The 22,129-nt window shown below is 43.2% G+C and overlaps 2 protein-coding genes and 1 long non-coding RNA gene across 7 annotated transcripts in view; 1 reads left to right on the top strand and 2 right to left on the bottom strand.

Moving 5' to 3' along the window:
• The first annotated feature begins 5,461 nt into the window (after nucleotides 1–5,461).
• On the top strand, nucleotides 5,462–18,964 carry LOC123511241. Its single transcript, XR_006676715.1, has 2 exons — nucleotides 5,462–5,682; nucleotides 18,932–18,964. It is a non-coding gene; the product is annotated as an uncharacterized LOC123511241 (long non-coding RNA).
• Nucleotides 6,063–12,438, bottom strand: LOC123511240 (gastrula zinc finger protein XlCGF67.1-like). Of its 2 annotated transcripts, XR_006676714.1 has the most exons (4): nucleotides 12,176–12,438; nucleotides 9,939–10,208; nucleotides 8,985–9,468; nucleotides 6,063–7,048 (listed from the first exon to the last, which is right to left on the bottom strand). XR_006676714.1 is itself a non-coding variant. In XM_045266945.1 (3 exons), exon 2 carries the CDS (start codon nucleotides 9,826–9,828, stop codon nucleotides 9,055–9,057), a length of 774 nt encoding a protein of 257 aa, XP_045122880.1. In that variant the 5' UTR covers nucleotides 9,829–10,208; nucleotides 12,176–12,438; the 3' UTR covers nucleotides 6,063–7,048; nucleotides 8,985–9,054. The 2 variants fall into 2 exon arrangements, 1 of the variants encoding a protein (XP_045122880.1); XM_045266945.1 differs by having other exon boundaries at nucleotides 8,985–10,208.
• LOC123511239 (speckle-type POZ protein B-like) overlaps nucleotides 17,149–22,129 on the bottom strand; it is an 87,644-nt gene continuing 82,663 nt past the window's right edge. For all 4 annotated transcript variants that reach the window (XM_045266941.1, XM_045266943.1, XM_045266944.1 and 1 more), the window contains 5 exons: nucleotides 21,808–21,935; nucleotides 21,083–21,260; nucleotides 20,198–20,376; nucleotides 19,702–19,844; nucleotides 17,149–19,541 (listed from right to left, as the gene is read on the bottom strand). In XM_045266941.1, the coding sequence (XP_045122876.1) occupies nucleotides 19,394–19,541; nucleotides 19,702–19,844; nucleotides 20,198–20,376; nucleotides 21,083–21,260; nucleotides 21,808–21,935 (776 nt within the window). In that variant the 3' untranslated portion in view covers nucleotides 17,149–19,393. The remainder of the gene's footprint in view (nucleotides 19,542–19,701; nucleotides 19,845–20,197; nucleotides 20,377–21,082; nucleotides 21,261–21,807; nucleotides 21,936–22,129) is intronic.

Here is a 22,129-nt window from a genome sequence, read left to right on the forward strand (position 1 = left end):
TGGGAGCCTTTTTTCTTCTCGCGATTTTTAAAATGATTTACGTACGTAAATATTGGACCACAAGAGCACCTCTGCTGTGCCTTCCCCCGGGTAAGTCCACCAGTGATCGCCTGCACTCCCCTTGTGTTTCCTGACCTAGAGAGTAAAGCAAAACCAGAATCAACCGCCAGATAAATAAATAGATAGATGGAAAGCCCATTATTGTGTTAAATAAGGCGATGGTTATGTATACCCCCGTTCAGACCGCCCGGCGCCTACCATGAACCAAACCAAGACCCCGCCCCACCAGCCACCGTCCCTCCCTGTGTCAACTCGCCAACATCTTCAATTTTCAGTGTTTCCTGGGTATTCCCTGCTGTTTTCCACCTGAAATGTTTAAAGTGGTAGTGATAGGAGGAAGAAATGAGGAATAGAAGCGAGTGAGGGAGTGTAGTAGTAATACCAGCAGCAGCAACATTATTATCGTTGTGTGTGTGTGTGTGTGTGTGTGTGTGTGTTTACCTATTTGTGTATTACAGGGCCCGAACTAAGCTCTCTGTGACCTGTCTCCTTGTCCATTCCTGTCATATCTCTCTTTCATCTGATTGACAAACACCGCGTCAACATCACTGCTCAGTTTGTTCCACTTATCAATGCTACGATGCGGGAAACTGTATTTTCTCGCGTCATTTAGACAGATGTCCTTTATTAGCTTTTTTCCATGTCCTCGGAGATGATTACTTGTGGTCACCTTTATCAACTCTCTCTCTCTCTCTCTCTCTCTCTCTCTGTGTGTGTGTGTGTGTGTGTGTGTGTGTGTGTGTGTGTGTGTGTGTGTTATATGAACAAGGAAGAGGTCATCATCACTCTGTGGTGTCTCGCTAGAACTGAGCTGTGACACTCTGGCTGCCGATGATGTCAGTTTTGTCACTGTCGGGCCGGGCCGGACAGACCTTATCACCGTGTGTGGCGCGCATCCACACCCTCTCTGTCAATTTTAAACTGTGTATATATATATATATATATATATATATATATATATATATATATATATATATATATATATATGAAGGGAAAGCTGGCCAAGAGGAATATAAAAAGTGAAATAATAAAAAAAAAGCCCACTTAGTTGTTAGTCCTTCATGTACAGTAGTCATGTATGGAGTGGATGCTACCAGCCTTCCCTTCGTCGCATGACTGGCCTCACGTTGCGCGCCAGTCTTTTCTTTTTAACCTGCGTTGATATAGACGTCAGTTTGGATTATTGTTTGCTTGTCTGTGGCCTGGTCACCTTGTTACTGAGGCAAAGGTGAATAAACAACTTTTTTTTTATTGATTTACACCTTTTCCAATATCATGTCAGGTGTTAGTGAAGATGTCCGGAATTTTGAGTTAATATATGGCAACCTTAACTTAAATGCTAATGATTCACATCTAATTGGCCAAACGGTAGTCAGCTGCGTCACCTTCCTGGATAGCGGGTCGGAAGGGACCGATCGCGCCTCACGCCGACGGTCAAATGATCGTGAGCTACGAGCATCAGGACGGTCTCCTGAGAACAAACACATCATTGTGGTGACCGTCACCGTAGACCAAGGTACAAAATGGCTGCTATGAAAGGGCTTCAAGTGGCGGAAAAATGCGATGTTTTAAACATCCGACCGGCCCCAGCCTGGCTCAGGAGTAACTATGAGTCACGTGGCGTAGTGCAAGATAAATTTACATTTGGGCGAAACCTAGACATGCCGCCCCCAACAACAAAAATGTGAGATTAGGTATATTTTTTTGTTTATCATGTACATATACACATAGACTACATGATCTTTAAATCAATATTTTTTTGCACCTTCTGTTTTGCAAAGTCTAAGATAACGGTCTGAACATCAATAATATCAGTAGCCTCGCTTGTGCCGCCCCGCTCGCCTCCGCCCCCTGTCACTACGCCACTGGACATTACCATGAAGATGCATTAATTATTACCACCCACCGATCGAGCGACCCCACACACATTACGTTCATGTTTATCACCATTTCCGTCTTCACTGTGTTGATTTTCTGAGGAGAACAGATAGTAGGGCGCAGAGAGAGGAGCCACTCACCCAGGTCATCCTGCAGGTCACGGCGCGGTGCTCCGATAGTTTGTTGGCCCAGGAGTACAAAGCACTTGGCAGTATCCACGCCTTCCTCACCGACCACCAGGGAAAATTTTGAGTAATGTATCATCACTGGCAGCCAAAGGCAGGGCGCAGCGACACAAAAAGAATGAGGAATTTAAACAAACTTCACACCCAACGACGACGAGCACACACAGAAACACTCACTAATATTGACTGATGAGTGACTGGCTGGCTGGCTGGCTGGCTGCGGCGACGCGCAGCCGCGCATTGGCGCATTTTTCAACTTGAAACTGGTTGTCTATTCTCCTGTGGGTTGCTCGATAATTGGGTATCTGTGGAAATCAAGGAATGTGAACTGTGGAATCCTATTTTTTACAGATCAATTTGTCCCTTAAATCCGCAGTTCTCGATTTTGCGAGGCGCCTTGATGCTGGAAGGCTGAAGCTTCCCACATCATCACAGGCACTGAGCACTGGGCACTGGGCAGGACTGAGGAGGAAATCCTTCGACAATAAGCTCCCCAAAGTTTACCATTATCAGGTTAATGACGAAAGGAGAGACAGAAACACGAGGAGGATAAAATGGCACAGGATCTATTTATGTTGCTGTACAGTGCGGGTGGAGTGCCTGGGGGTGCCACGTACGCCCTTGGGGAGAGAGGCGCCAAATCTGCAGGCGGGGGTGTAACGTACACACACACACAAAAAAAAAAAAAAAAAAAAAAAAAAAGATTCTTCGGACAAAAATGGTAAATACTAATGACTTTGGCCCATATTCAGGAATTCTTTGCATCCCAATCATGACTGACAGAGACCACATAAATTATTAGCGGGGTTCTCAAGAGTGCTTTTCCTGTTAATAATGTAGAAATCTTGTTAATTGTCACTAGAATCATAAAAAAACACTCGTGAAAACCCGGGTAATTTCAACAATGTATATAGCCTTCCGAAAGTAGTGGAGTTAGGGAGCTGAAGGGTTTAAGAATGTGGTCCTTTCCCCGCTCACACACAGATGCAGGGAAGGGGCGGTGGAGGGCAGCCAGACACCCCTTGGCCCTGCAGCTGGTGGCGAAGGGGCGTGGTGAGGCGTTACTCAGGTGGTGGTGAGTTACGATGAGTATGTCCCATTCACCTCTTGTATCTAAATTTTACACTTAGTCATTGTTTCTTTCTGTCAGAGAGTAACTTCGTAACTTTTTTTTAAAGGGATGTAAGGGGGTATAGAAATTTAGGTACATTGATATAATCCTTGGGACAGTGTTGCCAAATGTAACCGGCGTGAATGAGCTATATTGAGGTCTAAAATGCGCTAGAATGCGCTAGAAAGCTTTCGTATACTGATTATTATTTTTCCGTTATATTATATATATATATATATATATATATATATATATATATATATATATATATATATATATATATATATATATAACGAGTAATGCGGCCATCATCTTTATGTGCTATATTTTCGTCGTTTTGCATTATTATATATAACGTACACTAAGCTAATGATTATAAAATGTAACTATAAACTTGCTACTAACCTGATTTGAATTAGTTGAGAGAAAAATAACGGTGTCTTCTTCTTGGTCCAAGTCCTCCCCAATATCCACTGATGAAGAGCATGGCACAGTTTCTGACGAAAGGTGTAGAGGCGATGCAGCAGCTTGGTCTAGTCTTGTTTCACTATACACTGCCATTGTACCTATTTTCTTCACTACCTCTTCTGGTAACTCGTACGAGTAGCAACACTTTCCGACTCTACGAAGCCCGCTTCTTACAGTAATAACTGCACTGACAGATTTTGTGTGTAGCCTGTTTCTGAGTTTGTTTTTAACAATATTTATTTGACTGAATAGCCTCTCAACTTCGGCATTTGAGTGAGGTAGTGAAAGGATACTGAGTGCTCTTTCTGTACGCTTGAGCGTATGTTGGACCCATTTCTACTGGACCACGTGTACCAACTAGTTCGGTAAAGAACGTGTAACTGAGACCGTCAAGGCGCTACCAGACCTCGTTCCCTACACCTATACAAGTACAATACTCGTAACGTACCAGTCACTTACGGATCCAGCCTGGTGCTGCTGCATAGTGTTGTCAATGTAGCGCTCCTACAGCGTTCTGTCACTGGCATATCCACTGTAGAATATACTAATTTATGCAGAATTAATTTTTTTATTTTGACTCAATATCATTGCGCTAGATCATGCACCAAATCCGTTTAAAATGCACTAGAAAATGCGCTATGCGCTAATCACAAAATTACCGCGCTGTTTGTAACGCTAATGCGCCAGAACTAGCGCATTTCGCGCCAACTTGGCAACACTGACTGCTCAGCACACCATGTATGTTGGCCACACGACTGACTCATTCTTTTCTCACGTAACATGACCCTGCACCACAACACCGACACCTGGAGCCAATCCTCCATCAATGAACTATTATCCATCCACTCAGTGAAGACACTCTGCTCTCCTTTCCTTCCTTATCTTGTTCTCCAATAATCTTGTAATTTCTCAGATTGGGACTTCCTTGTCTCCGTGGTTGTTGGGCAGATGAGACTCAGATTCTCTTTTTCCTTACTTCATGTAAAACCTTTCACTAAAATATCAGTACCCACAATAATTAATGTTCTTCCTTCAGAACACTGACATCCTGTCTAAACCTTTTTTTCTAAGTCCATCACTAACGTGAAGGTTGAACAAAAATATTCCCCTTCCTCACTTTCTCCATTTTCCTCCTCCTATATCCTTTTATTCTCAGTGGCAAAAATATGGGCACATTAGTTTTTCATTTAAATTTATTACTCAAAAATACAAAGTAATGCATCACACGTAGCTTTTCCAAGGAGCAGCTGTACTTATTATAAAGAACTGTAAATATCTGACAAGTGTTTGATAGTTTTCTTTTATCCCTAACTGTGGTATTGACCAAATGCAACACACACACCATCCTATATGTTGTTAAAAATGCCCTATACAACCATACTTTGCTTTACAGGAAAACAAACTCTGTGGAGGCAGTAAATCATCACCACTCCTTGAATCCCTAGTCACCTCACTCCTGTCACCACTGTCTGGCCCACTGCACTCACCCTCTCTCGTCACACTGTGTATTCAGTCACCTCTGCAAGGCATAACAAGAAAAGGCATTCAAAGGAAACATACTGTGTATTTCTGTGGGAGACTCCAGTGATTTGTGAACATACTGTAGGTATGTATGCAAAGAGAGAGAGAGAGAGAGAGAGAGAGAGAGAGGGTGTGTGGTGTTGTAGTGAGTGATGCAGGCTGTATGGTGTTGTGGTGAGTGGTGCAGGGTGTGTGATGTTAGTGGTGAGTGGTGCAGGGTGTGTGATGTTAGTGGTGAGTGGTGCAGGGTGTGTGATGTTAGTGGCAAGTGGTGCAGGATGTGTGGTGTTGTGAGTGGTGCAAGGTGGTCACCGTCATTGTGGTGTCCCAAACTGTCACAGGGTTTTTGACGAGGATCAGTCTCTTTCCCTTCAAGCCTGGAAGCTGATGATTCACACAACTACTCTGTGTGTGTGTGTGTGTGTGTGTGTGTGTGTGTGTGTGTGTGTGTGTGTGTGTGTGCAGCTAGTTTCCTCAAGATGTCCAAACATACTACCAAACAAACTATCTATTTAATTAAACCTTATTCCATCCTCCCAAGACTTCTATAGAGGTAGTAGACAGATCCTCACCACCCAGTAATGTGCTCAATGCAAACATAGGCGCACCGTATTCTACACAGTTAGCGTCAGGTCTCACAGAATTCCTAACTGTCACTCCAATGACTTAAGGTTCACAATTCAACTTTTAAATATATAGAAATAGGTTCTTGACATAATTTTCATTGATCTAAATTATTTTGACATCATATTACTACTTTTGGGAATAGTTAGACAGTGCATCCAAGCAAAACAAACATGACAAAATGGAGATTATTACAGCCCACAGCCCAATGCATGTGGGCCATGTGGGGCAAGATTTGTTTGATCATACCCCTCCTGGCAGTTATTTATAATAATACATTACTGCATCAAAGACAGACATAATTATTCATCATTATTGATATTTATCATTAAATTAATAATAAAAACTGTTGGGGATTGTGTTATGGTATACACAGCCACATTTCCACAATGCTGACAAGAGTTAAGATGGTCATTGGCTGTGCTATAACAGGTTTAACCCTGTCTTACCACTTATGACTACATCATACATGGACTTGCATTTAAAATACACCATTTTATCTCGCTATAACAGTTTGTAGAATACGGCCCCAGGTTTCTTTTTCAAACATAATGGTGTTAGTAGATTCAAGAAAGGCAGAAAAAGGCAGCAAGCAACATTTTATTCCAAGCTGCAGACACAAGATGACAGACAGCATCTTGGCAATGTCAGGACATACACACACAACTGGCATTGTTACACCAGCAGCTTGAGATTAAAAAAATGTTTACCAGCCTTCCTTTCCACTTTAACGGAAACCTTACATCATCATGTTCTTGAGAATTTCCACCATCACATATCACAGATTTGACTTACATTATTATGTAAATAAGCAGCGCAGAATATAATTGGATTTAATAATTTTCAATTACACCCTTACCTCAAATCTTTTCATACTGAAGATTACTGTATCATCATTCTGTTCAATATCAATAAAAGCATAACCTGTAGTGTGGAAAGTCCAGCATCGGTGCTAAGTGGGAGACAGAGTCACTGAGCTAAGGGCCAATCAGTGATGAGGTTAGAAGAGGCACTATCCAATCAGGAACAAGGGTGCAACAGCAACTCAAGGCTCCTGTAGCAAGCTGGGAATGAATGGACATGGCATATCTACACATGTTCCTTTAGCAATACAGAGTATGTCTGTCTGCTTGACCTCTCTTCCATCCATCACCAAGGTGGTGGATGTGCTAAGCTGGCACGGCCCACACCACCATCTCACCTGAAGAGAGAAGAACACGTCATAGATTGCAGGATTAAGGAACATGGAAAGGAATCTACATTAGCATTCTTTACACTGTTTGCTCTAAAAAGTCTTAAGGTTTAATAAAACATGATGAAACATTTCTTTTTCAATAACATGAATAACATAATCATCTGTCTTTCAAATACACAATCTCCAGTTCACAAGAAATTAGTTTTCTTCTAAAGTTGGTGAGTGTAAAGAAGTCAACTTATTCTGACTGAGTGACATACTCCCAAGGATAGCACCATACACACATGCATGTGCATTGCAAGCATGCAAGCACACACACACACACACACACACACACACACACACACACACACAGAAAAGTAACTAAATAGTTCATCTATCTATCTATACACCAGGTGAACAATCCCATACATTGACAAGCACATCTTTTATACTCCTAGCTCTGTCAGCCCCTTATAGGAGGGAAAAGTCTCATGGCCCAGCAAAGCCACACACCAAACACTGGTTTACCTCTGCCCCTTTATGATGAGACTGTTCACTACGCAACACTTACTCCAATCCTGACACCACAACAGATGCAGAGTGCTTCCCACAAAGTGTCTCACCACACCATAGCTGGTCCATGCACCACATGGCCCTGCCAAGTGTGCCTGCACTCCCTCCCAAGGCTTGAAGAGACCAACTCATTTTCATGTACTCACCACTGTTGCTCTCCATTTGCCCATCACACACACACACACACACACACACACACACACACACACACACACACACACACACACACACACACAAAAAAAAAAAAAAAAAAAAAAAAAAAAAAAAATGTGGAAACTCAAGAGAAGGCAGTGGCATAGGAGGATGACTGCTAGCATGGGTGGAGGATTTTCTGAAGGACAGGGAGGAGGAGGACAGTTTAAGAGACGTAACTTCTACATGTAAAAGAGTTTAATGGAGTTCCTCAGGAATCAGTTTTGGTTCCAGTAATGTTTGCAGTATACATAAATAAGTAGTTGAAGAGGTAGAAAGTTATGTAGAAAGTTACACAAGTCTGTTTGCTGATGATGCAAAGATCCTGAAAAAGGTGAAGAAAAATGAGGATTGTGACTTGCTCCAAGAGGACTTGAATAAATCTACAGATGGAGTAAGAAATGGAAAATGGAGTTCAATGCAAGAAAGTGTAGTGTATTGGAGTTTGGGAAAAGCAAAAATAAACCAGTCTGAGTTTGTAAGCTAGAGGAAGGAAACATCCAGAAAAACAAAACAAAAAGATTTAGGAGTAATTGTTGTCACCGAAAAGCACTTATGCAAAATAGTGGGAGAAACTTACAATCTACCTAGAATAAAAGAATGACATTTTCATACACTGATGAAGAAGATTATTGTAACTATGATATGACTAAGGTTGGAATATGCAGCAGTGGTTTGGTCAGCAAATCTGAAGAAGGATATTAAAAACCTAGAGAGGATCCAGCAGGATGTAACAAAAAACCTCCTTTGTGATGAATTGTTAAGATGTGATCTCATGAAACAAAGAATAAAATATTTGATTACAACATTTAGAAGGAATCAACAAGTATGACAGAGATGATTTGATGATGCATGATGAATGATCCACAAGGGGACACAGGAACAAACTGGAAGGGCGCATGCAGGAGGGACATGAAGAAATAGTTTTCTATGCAGAATTGTCAAGGCTTGGAATGCATTGGATAGAGAAGCGACCAAAGCAACAACAATATAAAATTTTAAGATGAAATTGGAAAAATTTGGGGATAACAGAGATAGGAAAGCATAGCTACCCTCCTGTATGGGTAAATAACACAAGCACACACACACACACACACACACACAGATTTATCTTTTCCTTCTCTATCTTGAGAACCTTTCATTTGTGACAGTGATGGTGGTGCTACAAGCCAAGCCTGCCTCACCACCACTTTACCTGGCAGTGGTGAAACAGCCCTAGTCTGCTGCCGCATGTCCCACAACACACCAACAGCTGCCAGCCTCCACTATTTGGTGCAGGAATTCATGTGCACGTTGAGATGGTCCCGCTGGCTGAAGGACCTGCCACACTCAGGACAGGTGTGCTTGCTCATTCCCTGATGCCGCTTGTTGACATGCAGAGTGAGGTGACTCTTGTGGGTGAAGACTTTGTCGCACTGCTCACACACATACAGCTCCGCCTTCGTGGGATTCTTTGTTGCTTCTAGTTGGTTCTTTGATGTAAACTTTATATCATCACCACTGCAATTCTGTTCTCTCTTTCTAAAACAGCATACAAATTTGTGTTTAATTAGGCACTTCTTTCTGAAGAAACCTCCACCACACTTGTCACAGAAGAAACTTTTCTCTAGGTTGTGGACTCTCTTCATGTGTTGTGTGAGGTGACCCTTCCATCTGAACTCACTGCCACACCTGAAACACTGATATTCCTTCACATCAGAGTGGATCTTGCTGTGTTGAACAAGATTCTTCCTGGTACCAAACTCTTTCCCACACTCTTTACATTTAAATTCCTTTACCCCATAATGGTCTAATGTATGCGCTCTCACATCTACTGATTTGTGGAACCGTTTTCCACATACTTCACATTCAAATCTCTTATTAGAATTGTGCTCGTCCAAGTGTTGGTTCAGCTTACTCTCACTCAGGAACACTTCCTCACACTTTTCACAGCAGAACACAGTTACTCCTCGGTGTGACAGGGAGTGCTGCACATGCCTGCTGCTGCTGTTCAGGATCTCCCCACACTCGTCACACACAAACCTCCTGCTCCCATCCATCCTGGCGTCCACCTACACTTACACACACACACACGCACACACAATCTGTTGCCTGACACAACAATCAACACGCACACACCACAACACAGGAAATATTTTCAAGGTCTTACAGGTGAGAGGACAAAGAAGTAAATGGTCATCTTGTAAATCTGATACAATGAAGCATAACACCATGACCAGCTGCTCTTGTGTGCCACTCAACTGCTAGATGAGAGTTCAATCAGAACAATACAGGTAAGGATGAGTGAGCCATTGCCCATCCATATCTCTCCAGCAGGTAACAAGGTCTCAAAGTACTCACAAGTTGCAGAGGGAAACATTCAGTTGAAAAGTACCGACCTTCAGACTCTTCTTCTCCACCTGATGCCTCACTCTCTCCTCTGAAACATATCACTGGTCAAACATATGAAAAAACAACAAAAAACTATCCATATTATTATTACAGTCCTTCACCATAATCATGGCTTTTCTTACCCTTACCATCATATAGAGCTTCTCATTCTGAGTAATCTGAACACAAACATACCCATCACAAATTGTTTACAATGTTGACAACAATTCTTAAAGATTTATAATTGGGGGTGGGGGAAGAGCTAGGGTGCTGGAACACTCATGTGTGTGGACTGATGGGCAGTGAGGAATGCTGTTTGGTGTGTTAATTCGTGTGTGCATACTGTCATGACTTGTACAGGTGTGAAATCAACCATGATGATTGCTTCTTTTGTTAAAATATGCAGCCACTGAACAATGAAACAATACATAATAAATCTAGCCAATCAGAGTAGTTTGTGGAAAGAAGTGACTCAATATATATCAGTCTATAGATGTCTGAACAGGCAGGGTATCCCATCAATTATTTTCATTGTATTGCCAGATTTTAAGAAGAGAAATAAGGTAATGACTTCATGTTAATTCCTCAGTGTTGCTGGTCAGGTTAGGCAAGTTTGCTTTTGGTTGGATCAGTTTGATTGAATTATGTAAAGTTAATTTGTTCTGAGAAAGACATATCAGCGGTGTTTGTCATCTCAACTAGGTTAGGTTTGGTTAGTTTGGTTAAATAGGTAAGTTTCAATGGGTTGGCATAGCCAGCGGTGACAGTGAATACTCTCTACAGCAGTAACAGCCAATATTTTGGACCGTTTCTTTAGAGATAACATAATATAAATAATAGGATAACAAAGGGCCACCAGGACCCATCTAGGTTATCCTGTATCAGTCGCACAGCGACCTCGTCATCAGTACTTAAAGATACACTTACAAGTACACAATACATTATATACTAATTCTAAATATTTGTCCCATTAACAGGGCTAAGTCCTCTACAATTTGTGGTCCCCATACATGGGGATCATGTCTTGTTTAACTATAGTAAATTTCTTATAAAAACTATCATGCAGTGCTATACATAATTATAAATCTAATAAATTTAAGTGCTTATCTAATCTGTTTTTAAACATTGTCAAACTAGTGCTATTTACAACCCTCTCTGGCAATGCATTCCAGAAGTCTACCACCCTATGACTAAAGAAATATTTTCTTATATCTAACCTGCAGCCTTGCTTTCTAATCTTCCTGCCATGATTTCTAGTCCTACTTCCCTCCTCTAAGGTAAAGAAAGATCTCACATCTATGTAGTTTGTATCTGAGAACATTTTAAATAACTCTATCATATCCCTCTTATACATCTCCTCTCAAATGAAAACATGTTTAATTCCTTTAATCTATCTCTATACTCCAGGCACTTTAATGCTGGTATCATCCTAGTTGCTCTTCTCTGAACTGCTTCTAACATGTTGATATCCTGCCTATAATGGGGTGACCAGGCCTGTATGCAATACTCTAAATGGGGCCTAACATAGGAATTATATAAGCTACGCACCACTTCCTTACTTTTATAACTAACATTTCTATTTATAAAACCCAGGATCCTATTTGCCCTATTTCTTGCTTCTAAACATTGCTTTGAAAATTTCATAGTCCTGTCTATCACTACTCCTAAATCCTTTCCTTCCTCTACTGCCTCTAGCCAAAGATACTTTGTGATAACCAAACTATTTTCTCCTGGTACATTTTGGTCAGTTTTGTATTAATCTTCTTTTCGTTTTCACCGCAACACAATACTTTCTGAGGATAAAAGTCTTTTTTTTTTTTTTTTTGGGGGGGGAGGGAAATATAAAAGTACTGATCGGCGATGGAAACCAAGTAGATTAATTCAAAACTTCCCCAAACTGCCAGGAAAAAAAAAATCCTGGTGACAGCATACTGAAACACTGTAAATTTATCTAAAAAAAACTATCTATAAGAATATCAAACACCCAAAATAAAAGTAGCAAAAGTCATCACTCACCTGAAGCACTGACACACACGGACCTGCTTACTGAAGTCCATCCTCCTCTCTCGCCACTCCCTGCCCTCATCCTGACCCTCCCGCAATATTCTGGCCCAGGCTAGTGCTGCATCACGGCTGTTTGCTTGCTGTCACCACATTATGGCTGGTTTGAATTACTGTTAGTGAAGAGTGGAAAGTTATTTTGACAGGAGTCGTCACCAGTCACCACTGTCTTGCGGCCTGCGCTGTGAGGGGTCGTAGTCAGAGTTGGATGTCTTTGCAACGGTCTCCTGATGTTAATTTGGGTTTTTACTGGTTTATCTATTTTCTCCTTTCCTTTCACTTTCAACCTTTATCCCTATTCTTCTTTTCTTTATCAAATTTTATTCAACTTTTTCTGGGCGGTGAGCTGCTGCTGCTACTACTGCTGCTATTGCTTTCCCTTTGTAATTGTGCGGCCTCTCTCTTCTTTCTGTACTTCTCCTATATACAATAATGAACCCATCTCTCAATCAACTTCCCTCATTATATATTGTTCCTCATTTTTGTGCGACTTTACTCTTTCGAGGTGTTGGATGTATGTACCTCCCCTACACGATGGGTCAGCAGGTCGTCCGTGACACCCCCAGGACAGAGGAGAGGGACAGAAGAGAACGAGATGTGATAGAAGTATCATCGTTACCCGAACTTTCTCCTGCCAACCAGTTACACACACACACACACACACACGGGTGCGGCGAGGCAAATAGGCAAGCCTCTTAATGTGTAGCCCCTGTTCACCTAGCAGTAAATAGGTACGGAATGTAACTCGAGGGGTTGTGGGCCTGTGGCCTCGCTTTCCCGGTGTGTGGAGTGTGTTGTGGTCTCAGTCCTACCAGAAGATCGTTCTATGAGCTCTGAGCTCGCTCCGTAATGGGGAAGGATGGCTGGGTGACCGTGGTGAATTACACACACCGTATTAGAGTTTGAGTTCACATGACCTGCAACACGTGAGTGTGGTGAAGATACTCTGTATTGTGATTGAGTGAATGTGTGGAATTAATCTGTGCTATATTCTTACTGTAGTGTGCATAAGTACTTATCATGTAAAAGATCTTAGGGTTAAATAGTGGTAAGCAAGACAGCAGTCATTGTTTCAAGGTGTTGGAGAGGGGTTAGGTACGACTCGTTGAGAGGCCTTTCTCCTCACCCCTCCCCCTGGCACTCTTCCAAATAATGGTGTCCAATCAGGTATCACTGTCCACTAGACGTGATTAGTATTTAGTGCAACATAGTGTTGTCATGGCTTTCTCTTGTTATCTACAGGTTTTGACTGAATGAAACAACACATTCGAGTCAACGTGGTTTCCCTATCCTAACAACACCGCCTTATGGGTGGCGGTAACAGTGTCCTCTATCTGCATCACCTCAGGTGTCGTAAACCGGGTAGCCCCGTAGGACAGCAGGAGAGAAACACTGTGCCCCAGCCTGCGAAGTCACAGCACCTACAGAAGAGGCTGACACAACTAGGGTTGCCACCTCCACCACCTAAAAATACGGAACGCATTAGCTGAGGTTGGAACAGTGATGGCGGGTAGCAAGTCAATCATATTGACAAGGCTTGAAGATAAGCTCTTCCATAAGTACCCTGTATTAGGAGGAATTCAAGGATATCTTGACTAAATGTGAGGATATATTGCAAAATACGTTCATCAGTCAAGTTATCAGTAATATATTTTTGAAACTACATGTGTCTATAAATTCTGAAGAATGACACTGAAAAATATATTTCCCTTAATTAAAAAAAAAAAAAAACTCATTTGGAGAAAACAGTAGCTACCTGTGAATATGAATGGATCATAAATATAGCCATTACTTATACATTTTCCAAGTGTACAGATCCTGCAGACGTAGCCATGTTCAGTACAGGTACCTAACAGGGATGAGACATAGGCATGGCACAGCACAGCAGCAGTGTTCTCCACCCCTATCATTTCTAGACTGACAGCCGTTGGTGATGGACCGTGGAGGCGCCGAGGCGGAGCGAGATATTACGTGTACTGTTCACGTAACGCACGGGCGGCACGACAAACCCCTAACACGCATATATTTTTGTGAACTGGTTATGTATTTGTTTCAATATTTGGTCACGATGACTTATTAATTTATTTCATTTGCTTGACTATTCATACAGGCAAATACGGAACAAATGGCGTTCCGTATTGGTTCAGTACGGAACGCAGCATTTCACGCTTCAATACGGAACGGTTCCGTATTTTAAGGAACAGGTGGCAACCCTAGTTCACACAACACCAGCGGCCTGCTTGTCCTCCACATGTGTCCAAGGCTTCGGAGAGAGAGAGAGAGAGAGAGAGAGAGAGAGCCGATCTCTTACGTTACCTATACTCACATTCCCTGTAGTTGTTTATAGTTCAAGTATTCACAAGAGTGTGGAAATGGCAATGCTTTGGTTTCCGGATATATTGATAAGGAGACCATGTGCTGTGCCTGACGTTGCTATGCAGAAAGAGACATTGCTCAACAGAGAAAGATGTTATTTAAGGATATTTTTACGGTTCTACTGACATTATCAAAAGGAAACATACTCTCGAGAACCCGCCTATCGTCTCTGTGACCTTGGAAAACAGTCGTGGTGAGAGGGGAGAACATATCAGAAGTCCACCACTCAATTAATCCCTTGAGTACCAATGTACCAGGACGCATTTTCATAATCACTCTTTACTATTTGGTGATTTTAAACAGCCTCATAAACTTATGTGGGGACTAAAATAGTGAAGAATGGCTATTAATCTTCTGATCCCCCCATAGACCCTTCCTAATGAATATAAAATGGTCTAATCGTACACAAATCTCAAGGTAAAAATGCGTCCCAATACTGAAGTAGTTAACGCTTTGCCGTCTCTCACCACGATTGTTTTCCAAGACCAAGGAGCCGTATTTCCAAGAGTATTTTCCTGTTAATAATGTGGAATTGTTGTTAGTCTGTCACTAGAACCATAAAAATACCCTTAAAAATCCGCGTCACTTCAACTATATCCTATTGGAGAACGTTAGATACAAATCCCATAATTTCGGCGGAACTTTGTCCTGTCTTGAAGTGCGGCTTGACATAGAGCTGACTGGACGCGTTACAAAACCCTTCACTCCCTCATCCGTCTCTCTCTCTCTCTCATCTCGAAGACAGTGGCATAGCTAGTGTTTCAGCCGCCCGGGGTGGACCGCGGCCGCCCATACATTCCCATCATTAATGTTATTGTTGAAATTATAATCCCCAAAACTGCACTTCACCATCACTACTTTCGTAAGGCTCTAAATACCTAGGTGAAGTTGCAAAGATTTTAAGGGTGTTATCCTTCATGGTTTAAATGATAAGTAAAATTGCTATGATGCTGACCGGATACAAGATAATTCTCTGTGGCCATGGAAAATAATGGTGGTGAGCGAGCAGTGTTCCTGAACAGGGCCCGTGTCACTTCATTCAATACAGGGGAAGGTTTACAAAAACTTCAGTTCATAGATTTATTAACCAAGTTTTTAATGATGGCGAGTCGGGCGTCCACACTGGCCCGACTCTCCCCGCCTCACAGTGTTGTCCTTTCTTTATTTCATTACCCGAGAGGCGCCGTGATTACTGCCCCTCCCCACCCTATGGCCAGCCCCGGAGTCTCCAGTCCCCTGCCCCCTTAACACTCAGCTGGGAGAAAGTGGAGGAGGAAGATGAGGAGGGGGAGGTGAGTAAAAGCCAGGGGATGGTTGTCTGACATGCGTAAATAATAATAATAATAATAATAATAATAATAATAATAATAATAATAATAATAATAATAATAATAAAATAAACAACATCCTAGATCCATTCCTATCACATGTTCATCTACAAACACTTATGAACAAACCCTTCTCTATAGTTGCAATGTAGAAGGGAATGTGGAAGGGGAGGTGAGAGGGAGTGAAGGTGTGGAGCCTACTGGTTGACTGAGTAAAGAAGGGAAGGGAGGGAATGTGGATTTAGTATAACCAAGTGTAAAAGGCGAAACGTGATTGGGGACAATTTAAGGTGCAAGTGCAAGTATACGGATTAAATCATTCAGATTATCTTGAGTCTAATGAAATGTTATGCAAGGAACCTACTGAGCCAAGGATGTCAAAAGGGATGCATGAAACGGGGGACTCTCTCTCTCTCTTCCATGGATGTGAAATGAAGAATGACATAGTTATGATCATTATTATTTCAGGTTCCGAGTGCGTAAGACTCCTTCCTCTGAGATAATTAATATTATAACACACACACACACACACACACACACACACACACACACACACACACTTTCTCTTTCTCTCTACTTGGGTGATTTGGTGAGCTCTGTGTGTGTGTGTGTGTGTGTGTGTGTGTGTGTGTGTGTGTGTGTGTGTGTGTGTGTGTGTGTTGAATCCCTGCCTTGTCACACACACCCAATCACTTGTTCACTCATCTACGTATATTAATTAAATACATAAATTAAAGGAAACAGTAACAAAACAAGCAAATGGAGGAAAACATTAACATAAAATAACTTTGTACTTCAGCTAAAAAATGAAATAATATTCCACCAACTAACTAACTGACTTACTGACTGACTGAGAGACATGAGGGCGACTTGACTGAATGGCTGGCATACGTTTTTACAATTCTGCTCATACATTAATTGCATCATCCATCTCAAATTTCTCACCATTTGTCTACCTACTTTTAATTAAATTCCTTTTCTTTAATTAATCATAAATAAAATCCCACTTATCTTTCCTAACCATTTCTTGCCTCCCCTCTCCCTGATGTGCTCTCTCTCTCTCTCCCCCCTGAGAAAACTACTTTTAGTCTGTCCCTGTAGTACATCATTTCCCTGACTTTGTTATTCACTGCATCCCTACATTCATTCATTCATTCATTCTCTCTCTCTCTCTTAACTTCATTATTACTGAATCCTAACTCAGAGAGAGAGAGAGAGAGAGAGAGAGAGAGAGAGAGAGAGAGAGAGAGAGAGAGAGAGAGAGAGAGAGAGAGAGAGAGAGAGAGAGAGAGAGAATATTTGAAGCAATTTATTCAATTGAGTGAGTGAATGTCATTACAAGGCCCAAGAAGTGAGGTAGTAGGCAGACAGGTGTGAGGTGTGAGGTGTGAGGGGCAGGGCTGGCAGAATGACTGAGTTAAAGGGGACATGAGGAGGCAGGAGGGAAGGGCTGGCTCCACAGATCAGTAAAAATAATAAATAAAACAAGACAAAAAAGATGATAAAAAAGTACGTGAAACTGAGGCGCTGGCATGGCACAATGCTCACAAGAGTGGTGGTTTCTCTCATGATGCTGCTGATGCTGCTGCTGTTGATGATGATGATGATGCTGATGCTGTGAGATCAGGGGTTGGTGATGTCAGGCGAGGAGGAGGACGCGGAGCAACACAGCAATGATAGAAGGAATAGTAATAATGATAATAATAATAATCATAATAATAATAAAGTAATAATGAAAGAAAATTGACAACAATGATGGTGATGCTGTGTAAAAAAAAATCATAAAATTAAAAATGATTGAGGATTGATGATGCTGAAAAAGCTACAACAAACAAACGAACAAACGAACAAAGGAAAACACTGTAATATTGTACCTCCGGCTACATCTTTGCTTTATACAAAATAAAAATCAAACAACATGGAACAAAAGAATGAATTAGTTGCATCAGTACATTTTCCTCATTATTTCCTTGCTTTCCAGAAGAAAAAGAATTTTTACAAAAAAAAAAAAAAAAAAAAAAAAAAAAAAAAAAAAAAAACGAATAAATAACAAATTCCTTTCACGCAAACATGCGCGCGCACAAAAACACACACACACACGCACGCACATCCCTTGCAGGACTTGTCTCTACCAACCCCCATCCTTCCTTCCTTCATTCCTTCCTTTATTAGCCTCACATTTCCACCATCCATCCTTCCATTGTTTGTCTGTCTGTTTCCTTGCACCACACTCACATTTTCCACTGAGGCAGTACTAATCACGCACCGTCTGTCTTCAGTTTGGGGGCGTGAAGTGGGGTGAGCCATGGAGGGGGCACAGGTGGAGAGGAAGAGAATGGGAAGGATTATCACCAACTTAGTCTGTCTTTTTCCTTTTGTTTCAGTCTGTGGTGCACTGGTGATGGGGCGATGGGGTGTGGGAATGGGGTTGGGTGTTATGGAAGTGTGGGGGTGTGGGGGCGCAGTGGTGGGTGGGTGGTTGCTCCGGGAGGCATCTCTTTGGGAAACTTTCTGTTCATTTTGTTTTCTTCCTTCCTTTTTTTCCACACTGATTTCAGCACTCATTCACTTGTGAGGTTGTGAGGTTGTGTTGATGGTCACTCCCTTCCCTCCCTCACTACCAGTCACCAGGCCAGGGGAGGAGGAGGAGGAGGAGGAGGAGGAGGAGGAGGAGGAGGAGGAGGAGGAGGAGGAGGAGGAGGTGGAGGTGGTGGTGGTGGTGAAGGAGGAGGAGGACGAGGAGGGTCCCAGTGGCTGCTTTCCTTGAGCCACGAGTCCGTTTTCTATAACCTACGAAAGCACAGACTAAAGTAAACCTTGTACATTGCAGAGGATTCACACTTCCTTGCCCAATGTGCCCCGGGAGTCCTGGCGGGGCAGGGGTGGGGCGGCCTCGGGGGTTTGGGGGGTGAGGCCTCCAGGGGTTGTGGGTGTACTGGGTGTGGTGAGGAGGGGGAGCAGAGTCCTCAAGGGTCACGCTGCAAGCCGTATGCAGCTCGGGTGAAAGTTGTGTGTGTGTGTGTGTGTGTGTGTGTGTGTGTGTGTGTGTGTGTGTGTGTGTGTGTGTGTGTGTGTGTGTGTGTGTGTGAACAAGTGACTGTATGTGTACATGATGAAGTGCTACAAAGTGTGTGTGTGTGTGTGTGTGTGTGTGTGTGTGTGTGTGTGTGTGTGTGTGTGTGTGTGTGTGTGTGCACTTGTGTCTGCACTGAGATCAAGCGTTGGCCTCGTCTCTTGGTCCGTGGGGCCGCGGTGGGCCGAGAGGTCGGTCCGGCCATCCTGAGTGGGTGGGAGCGCCTCCCTGGATTGTACTCTTGACTGGTGGGAAGGGTGGCCCGCCCTCGCCCTCCCCCCCCAGATACCCCCCAACCCACAGTAGGGCACTGGGTGGGGCGAGGGTGCTGTGGGGGGGCATGGGGGCAGGCAGGGCAGGCCTGAGGCAGTCTGTGGGTGGGGTCTGTGGCCAGGTTCAGGGACTGGCCTTTATCCTCTTGCGGGGCGGGCCGATGGGCGGGATCTGCTGGGTGGCCAGGGCTCGGAAGGCCTCGGCGATGAGGTGCGGGTGGGACTGGATCATGGATTTCCAGCCCTGCGTTTCCATGACATCTGTGGCGTGTCTGTGGGGAGGAGAGGCAGCAAGGAAACAGTTAGCTCAGGTAGAGAACAAGAACATTCTCAATGGTAGATACAAGAGAAGCACAAGGACAACAATTCACTGCAAGGAGACGCTACGTGTGACAAACAGCTCACAATTCTGCGTCTGTGCTTGTGACTCACGTGTTTATGAATTCAATGGCCTGAGCCTTGAGTTGGTCGGCGGAGTGCAGGTCAGCCAGGATGAGCACGTCAGCCGCGTTCTCGGTGCTGAGGTTGACACAAAGGGCCTCCTCACACATCACCTTGAGTCTCTCCAGGGCATACTGCAACAAACACCAAGTGAGCTTTTGGTGGCTGTGGTGGGAGGGATGAGGAGATGGTCCTGTGAGGGTGTGTTGTCAGGGAGGTGTGAAGGAAGAGGGTGAGAGGACTGTGAAAGGTGGAATACAGTTATCTGACACTCTGAATGATTGACTCACTCACTCACCCACTGGGAATTAAAAAAAATGGCAGACTAACAAACACAGACTCACTGAAACACAAGATAGATGAATGAACTCTTATGAAATGACTGAAAAACACACTAATACACACTTAACAAACTGGACTCTCTATAAAAAGACAAAAAATGAATGCACGCATAAACACACACACACACACACACACACACACACACCTTGTCGGCTGCTGCTAGTAAATCATCTGCCATCTTCTCTAGGTTGGTCGCCTTGCCAGTGTAGATGAAGCGGAGCATTTCCCTCAACACTTCATGTTCCACGTCCTGGATCTCCACTCGGTTGTGCTTCCGCTCCTCCATCTCATGGGCGAACATGGCAGCAAACACAGGGGACCGGGCTGCCCAGGGGGAAGGTGGGGGGGGACAAGGTCAGAGCATTCTTTTTTCAATTACCTGTATTGATTATCATTATTTTTTCCATGCAAAAGAAGTGACAACCACAAGCAACACAAAAGTAAAAAAAAATGAAACAAAAAAAGACCATTAAGACTGTGAGTGTGTATATATGAAGCTCAAACTATTGGTGTGTGTGTTTCACTGTTTGATCTGTTGCAGTCCTTGATGAGACAGCCAGACGTTACCCTACGGAACAAGCTCAGAGCTCATTATTTCCGATCTTCGGATAGGCCTGAGACCAGGCACACACCACACACCAGGACAACAAGGTCACAACTCCTCGATTTACATCCCGTACCTACTCACTGCTAGGTGAACAGGGGCTACACGTGAAAGGAGACACACCCAAATATCTCCACCCGGCCGGGGGATCGAACCCCGGTCCTCTGGCTTGTGAAGCCAGCGCTCTAACCACTGAGCTACCGGGTGTATAAGGAAGTGACGACCACAAGCAACACAAAAGAAAAAAAATGAAGACAAAAAGATCATTAACACTGTGTGTGTGTGTGTGTGTGTGTGTGTGTGTGTGTGTGTGTGTGTGTGTGTGTGTGTGTGTGTGTGTGTGTGTGTTTTGGGCCAGCCAGTTTGGGATTGTGAGCCTGGTATATAAATCGATGGATTGTTATCATCATCATTACCCACACATACCTGCCAGGATAGCTTTGTGAGCCTGGAACTCTCGGCCGGCCACAGACAGAGTCACATCTGAGAATCGCTGGGACTCAAAGAGGCTGCCCAACTCATCAGAGAGGCGGCAGTCAGGAACCTTGAAGTGAATGGCATTGCTCTGCCCGGAGATGTTGACACTGTCTGCCACCACCGACACCTGCAAAGGGACGGGAGTGTGAGTGGGAGAGGGAAGGTGCATGGAGGAAAAGGGAGAAGAGTAAGTTAAAAAGAATGGAAAGGAAAGAGTAATTATTGGCAAGGAAACAAGAAAAGGAAGAATGCTTAAACACACACACACACACACACACACACACACACACACACACACACACACACACACACACACACACACACACACACACACACACACACACATTTTATCACCTTTTCTAGATCTGCTTTTCCTATTAAATTTATCTCCTTAACCTCTTGAGTACCATGACATGTTTCCATATTCATTCTGGTTATTATATAGTGATTTAATACAGCTTCAGAAACTTATGTGGGGATTAAAATACAGAAGACTGGCCATTCACCTTCTGATGTCCATAGACCCTTCCTATTGTTAACAAAATGGTCTAATCGTAAACAAATCTCAAGACAAAAATAAGAGGCAGTATTGAAGGGGTTAATATTCTCTTTCTCTAGACTTTATAAGCTAGCTCCTCCCTCCCTCTCTCTCTCATCCCGCCACGCCTCCTCACCTCACAGTAGAGGGTCAGCTTGTCATCCGGCAGCAGTCCATTAGCCTCATCCAACAAGAAGTCTCTGCGGATGAACTTCTTGAAGCCCCAGTCCTTGCCCTGCACGAACCTGTAGGCGCGCTGACTCTCTGTTTGGGATGGGACAGTTCATTACCACACCACTCACCACTTGCCACTGTAACTATGCACTACTGTTGCTACTGCTAGGACAATTCATGCCTGTACCCTCACTACACTTGCTATACTGTACTACTTTCTAGATGATAACACCACTATGCTTAAAAAAACCATTGCGACTACATGAAATCACAACAGGAAATAA

Source organism: Portunus trituberculatus, chromosome 31, assembly GCF_017591435.1.
Source record: "Portunus trituberculatus isolate SZX2019 chromosome 31, ASM1759143v1, whole genome shotgun sequence".
NCBI classification, from domain to species: Eukaryota; Metazoa; Arthropoda; class Malacostraca; order Decapoda; family Portunidae; genus Portunus; species Portunus trituberculatus.